The following is a 5,673-nucleotide window of genomic DNA, read 5'->3' as shown; positions in this document are numbered from 1 at the left end:
CCAAACTAGCCCTAATCCAGACCTAAACCAGAACTAACCCAGACCTAAACCGGAACTTAACCAGACCTAAACCGGAACCAAACTAGCCCTAATCCAGACCTAAACCAGAACTAATCCAGACCAAAATGTCCTTTGTTTCCATTTTGCAGGCCTGGATTGTGTCCCCTGCCCTCAGTGTCGCCCCCTGCTGTGGCATCCAGCACACAGCAGGACTGACCTTTGACCTATTCACAGTTAACCCCTGAAGGTGTTTTTATTTCGTTTCATTTCTGTTCTCCGGATCATTAGAACATTTTAAAAAGTTCTGATGCTGGTTGCACAGATCTAATAATAATAATAATAATAATTATGACCAGTTTGATGCCTGAACAGAGATGATATTTTATATCTAAAAAAGAAATAGTTAAAACTGTTATTTTGTTTTGAATGAATTCAATGTTTTATTGTAATTAAAATGTTGATTTGCAGCTTCTTCCTTCAGGTTTTCTGGCCTAATCTGCTCTGTGATGCAGTGTCGCCCCCTGGTGGAGCTCAGGTGTGTGCAGACTGCAGTGTAGCTGCAGGCAGGCAGCTCAGAATAGACTCATCTAACAGCGCCCCCTGCAGGCAACACGTCAGCAGGTGATGATCTGACCTGCTGCTGGACCAGAGAGGCAGGTTCCAGGTGGAGCTGAGATCCTTGGACCTGATCCAGGTCTTCACCAACTGCTGATCTTCATGAGTCTCAGGAGGGAAAACCTTCTGCTGATAAATCAACCAGATTTCTATCTGATAAAAACCTGGAAAATCCCTTCAGAACAAACTTCAAACACTTTGGAGCATCTCTGGAGGAAACTTCATGGAGGAGCTGAAACATCTGTAGATGATTTTAAATCATCTGGACTGAGCATCAACCGCAGCTTTTCTGGAAAAGGCGTAGATGAAGATGTTTCTTCTCAGAGCTGCTGAAGCTGATGAAGAGGAGGAGTCTTTCTAGTTTAGAGGTTCAGGTCCATAAAGTTCTGTAAGAACCTTGGACTGCTGGTTCTCAGCTTTTCTTCTTCTGCTTTTGGTTTAGAACCTGAAACCGAAGCAGTTCTTTTTCTAATGTGTCCTGCTGACGTGCCTCTGAGCAACTGTTGGACCTGCTGCTCCAGTAGGATGTTTATTGCATTTAGTTATTTTTCTTTTCTTTATAGATATATTCGTTTTTAATTCTTACGGAACTAAAAATAAAATCCCAAATAAGAAGAATAATGAAGGTTTCCGTGTTTAATGGCAGAAAAATTCAATTTATTCATTAATTAATGAATAAATGGATTTTTTTTACCTCTTTCTCCATTTATTCATGGAACCCTGAAGCTGTTTGTCCTTTAAGTCTTTCATTTTTCTAAAGAAAGATTTTAATATCTTCCAGGAACAGTTTGTTTTTGACCTTAAATCAAACAATAGTTGTTTTTATCTTCCCAACAAATTTGATCATTTTAGATTTTATGGCCTTTTGGTTGAATGATTGATGTTTTTTCCTGATTATTGGTCGATAATCAGAGTAAAACTCTGCTGGTTGATTTTTTACTGACTGACTTCCTTTAAATCTGATCTGTGGGGCCAGGGGCCCCTCCGCCCCCTCCTTTGGTTGGTGTAAACATGTTTCAGCCTGATGCCTCCTGAACCTCCACCTTCAGGATGGGAATCCATTCTGACCGTCAGGCTGAGAACGGCGTCTGCAATAATCCTCAGAAAGGCCCCGGGGCCAGCAGCGGGAGGAGCAGGGATTATGCCAACTGGCGCTCTGGGGCCTCGCTCCGGCACTCAGCCATATCAGACCTCCGGGGGCCCTGGGTGCTGCAGACTGACAGGGTCCCCAGGGCCCCGGTACCCCCCCCCCAGGATGGAGATAACAGAGAGGCGCTGCAGCTTGACTCCTGGTCGCCTGCGGCTGCAGCGTCTCACACGCATGTCACACGGACACACAACCGGCCGTGTGACGAACAGACACACAACAGCAGCCATTGTTAGAGCAGAGATCGCTGCAGGAGCAGGAATAAAAATAACATGTTGTTCTCAGTCGGTTCTGAACCAGATCAGATAAAAACTCTCAAACACAAAGTTCTGTTTTTCACTTTATTCTGCGATAATATTTCAAAGATCGTTAAATATGCTCCGGATTAAAGACAAACCGAACAGTTGATTCAATGTCATGCTAAAGCGCTGATGTTGTCACCATAGCAACACTCTTGTCAAGGTCACAGTGTTGTCATGGTATCCATACGGCATCATCATGGTCTAGTATCAGGATGGTATCGTCCCAGCGTTGCCCTTTGTTGTCATGGTAACATTCCTGTGTTGCTTTTACCATGGTCATGACTGTGACGTCTCAGTGTTGCCAAGATGACATCTCCATGTCGTCATGGTGACATTTCAGTGTTGTCACGGTGACTTCTTTGTGTCGTTATTGGTGATGGCTCTGTGTCGTCGCGGTTACCTCTTTGTGTCGTTATTGGTGATGGCTCTGTGTCGTCGCGGTTACCTCTTTGTGTCGTCGCGGTTACGTCTTTGTGTCGTCTCTTTGTGTCGTCACGGTTACGCCTTTCTGACTTGGCAGTGACGTCTTTGTGTCGTCACGATGACGTCTTTGTGTCGTCACGGTGACGTCTTTGTGTCTTGGCGGTGACGTCTTTGTGTCGTCACGGTGACGTCTTTGTGTCGTCACGGTGACGTCTTTGTGTCTTGGCAGTGACGTCTTTGTGTCGTCACGGTTAGGTCTTTGTGTCTTCGTGGTGACGTCTTTGCGTCGTCGTGGTGTGGTACTATGTCGTCACGGTTACGTCTTTGTGTCTTCGCGGTGACGTCTTTGTGTCGTCATGGTAACGTCCTCCATGCTCACAGTGCTGTCACATTAATGGTTTCAGGTTCAGCTTTGAATAAAGAACAATCACAGAGACAGAAAGTCGAGTTTAACTCGTTAAATTTCAAAACAGGAATAGACACGGACTCTGTGACATCACACAGCAGGGCTCCTTATGATTGGCCGACTGTGGCGACAGAAGTAGCGGCTCCCATCCGCAGCAGCTCCTTCCTGTGGGTCAGGATGACGTCAAAGCTGGACTGCAGGCGGTTCTGCTGCTCTTGGACCCGCCCCTGCAGCGTGCGGACCCAGCGGATCAGCGCCAGGCGGCGGTACATGGTCAGCTGCACCTGGTGCTTCTCCATCTCCTGCGCCTTGAAGCGTTCCCGGTCCCGTAGAGTCCACACGGCGTCCATCAGCTCCGGCAGCTCACGGTCAGAGTCAGAGGATTGGTTGTCGTCATGGTGACGCTCCTCCTGCAGGTCGCCCAGTCCGCTTTGGGTCAGCGACTTGTGGCCGAAGCTCCTCTTCCTCACAGCTGCTCCTCTGCTGGTTCTGGTCGGCCCGGCTTCAGGCCTGCCTGGTTTTGGCTCTCCCACTCCCACCCGGTCCAACCCCCCCAGGAGCGCCGCCTCCCCCCCATTCTCCATATTCAGGGAGGAGACGCTGCCGCCGGAGCGAGAGCTGAACTCCGACTCCGAGGCGGTATCTCCCCATTCGTCATCCAGGTCGTCGGTTCCTTCCTCCTTCCTCTGACGCACCTTCCTCTCATCAAACATGGTCATCATCCCCCCCTCGTCCTCCACCCTCCATTCCTCCGCTCCGTCAGGTGGAACCCGGCCGTACCCGTCGTCTCCCGTCTCGATTTCAGGGAGGGGCTCCAGGGGGCTCCAGCAGGGCAGGCGGGAGCGCGGCGACATGAGGCCAGGGTTCTGCTGGAAGCTGGAGGTAGGCGAAGCGTGGGGGTCGCGGCCCAAGGTCAGGTTCCGGGGGCGGCCCTGGTTCCGGTTCTCATCTGCTCCCCTCCTGGTCTCTGCGAAGCTTTCATGGTTGCCGCCTGGCAGGAAGTTGAAGTTGCTGTCTTTGTTCCTGTTGCCGCCTCTGTAGGCCGAGTTCACATGTTGGTCCTGATGGTGCAGCATCACTGACCTCGACTGAGACTCACTGAAACACAGAAACACAACAGAACCTGAAGTCAGAGCGGGTCTGAGAGCTGCAGCCGGAACCCTAACCCTCCTGCTTCCTGAGGTCCAGACCAGCAGGTCTCCACAAGGTCAACAAGGTCCAGAAGGTCCACCTCCGCTGCTTCTCTGCCTCTGCTTTAGACCAGAACCATTTTTCATGAAGTGAGTCATATAGCTGGTCAATAATTGGCTGAGGGGGGCCATGGCCACCCCTGCCCCCCCTTTAGCTCCGCCCCTGCTCAGGCCCTCTTTAGAAACTTCTGGGTTTTCGCTGCTGGAGCAGAACCTGGACGGTTTTAGCTAAACTTTGGGTCAAACAATGATCCAACAGGGAGGCGGTTCCTCAGAATGTCTGCAGTAGATGGTAGAACTCCAGCAGAACCCTGAGGATGTTCAGTGGATCTGGAACCATGACCTTCTCTGGATCTGGACCTCCCTGGATCCTTCGTCCAGCAGAGAACCAGCAGAACATCTTCTGCGGTTATATCTGGTGGAGCAGCCTGAAGGTCCAGGCCTGGTCTGCATTGATCCAGAACCTGGACTGACTGAGAGGATCCAGGACCAGACCAGGCGCAGACCAGGACCAGACCAGGCGCAGACCAGGACCAACTGGACCAGAAGTTCCAGAGCAGAACCGGAGACCAAAGGCGGATCCAGTAGAACCAGAGCAACAAAATACAGAAACGCATAACATCCTGCTCTGCGCATGCGCAGAAGCACCGACAGGAGATCGACTGAACGTGACCACCTTCATCCTCCTCCTCATCCTCATCCTAGAACTGTCTTTGATCCCTAGGCAGCTGTCAACCCCCCCCCTCCCTCCGTGACAGTGACCGTGTCGGGAGCCCGCATGCTTTCATGGAGGCCGCATCTGGAACGCGGGAACGCGCATCTGGTTCTGCGTCAGAAACCAGAAAACGCGACAGAAAGCATCAAATCCAGCAGAACCGAACCGGTTCGGTTCGGATCAGAATCCGGTCTTTGGTTCTGAATGGATCAGGATGTCCTGGTTACATAACTCACCCCATCGCTCCTCTTCCTCCTCCACCTCCTCCTCCTCCTCTCTGAGCGGCTCTCGCCGTCTGAGCAGCTGAGCTTCATTCTCACCTTTTTACTGGTTTCCTGTCCGCTGAGCCGCTGGAGCTGCGCCTCCCAGTTCCTCCTCCTTCTCCTTCTGTCCTTCTGCCTGATGTTCATCTGCCGCTGCCTCCTCCTCCTCCCTCTGTGTGACTAACATCCTGCTCTGCTGGGAGGAAAGGAGAACAACATGGAGGCACAGCTTCCGTCTGGAAACAGAAAACAGGATTGGACCGGAACCAGTCAGTCAGAAGCAGTCAGTCAGAACCAGTCAGTCAGAACCAGTCAGAACCAGTCCGTCAGAACCAGTCAGTCAGAACCAGTCAGAACCAGTCCGTCAGAACCAGTCAGTCAGAAGCAGTCGGAACCAGTCAGTCAGAAGCAGTCAGTCAGAACCAGTCAGTCAGAACCAGTCGGAACCAGTCAGTCAGAAGCAGTCAGAACCAGTCAGTCAGAACCAGTCGGAACCAGTCAGTCAGAACCAGTCAGAACCAGTCAGTCGGAACCAGTCAGTCAGAACCAGTCGGAACCAGTCAGTCAGAAGCAGTCAGAACCAGTCAGTCAGAACCAGTCGGAACCAGTCAG

The 5,673-nt window shown here is 51.0% G+C and overlaps 1 protein-coding gene across 2 annotated transcripts; it reads right to left on the bottom strand.

The window, feature by feature from the left end:
- Positions 1 to 2,719: 2,719 nt before the first annotated feature.
- LOC119772297 (UPF0500 protein C1orf216 homolog) lies at positions 2,720 to 5,235 on the bottom strand. Of its 2 annotated transcripts, none has more exons than XM_038268653.1 (2): positions 5,119 to 5,235; positions 2,720 to 3,991 (listed from the first exon to the last, which is right to left on the bottom strand). In XM_038268653.1, the coding sequence occupies exon 2, from the start codon at positions 3,967 to 3,969 to the stop codon at positions 3,001 to 3,003; it is 969 nt and encodes a 322-aa protein (XP_038124581.1). In that variant the 5' UTR covers positions 3,970 to 3,991; positions 5,119 to 5,235; the 3' UTR covers positions 2,720 to 3,000. The 2 variants fall into 2 exon arrangements, with proteins under 2 accessions (XP_038124581.1, XP_038124580.1); XM_038268652.1 differs by having other exon boundaries at positions 5,035 to 5,229.
- Positions 5,236 to 5,673: the final 438 nt, after the last annotated feature.

The sequence above is a fragment of the Cyprinodon tularosa genome, unplaced genomic scaffold (assembly GCF_016077235.1).
Source record: "Cyprinodon tularosa strain WSP-4 unplaced genomic scaffold, ASM1607723v1 ctg706, whole genome shotgun sequence".
Taxonomy (NCBI): Eukaryota; Metazoa; Chordata; class Actinopteri; order Cyprinodontiformes; family Cyprinodontidae; genus Cyprinodon; species Cyprinodon tularosa.
The sequence above is the reverse complement of the archived record's forward strand: the minus strand, read 5'-3'. Positions and strand labels throughout refer to the sequence as shown.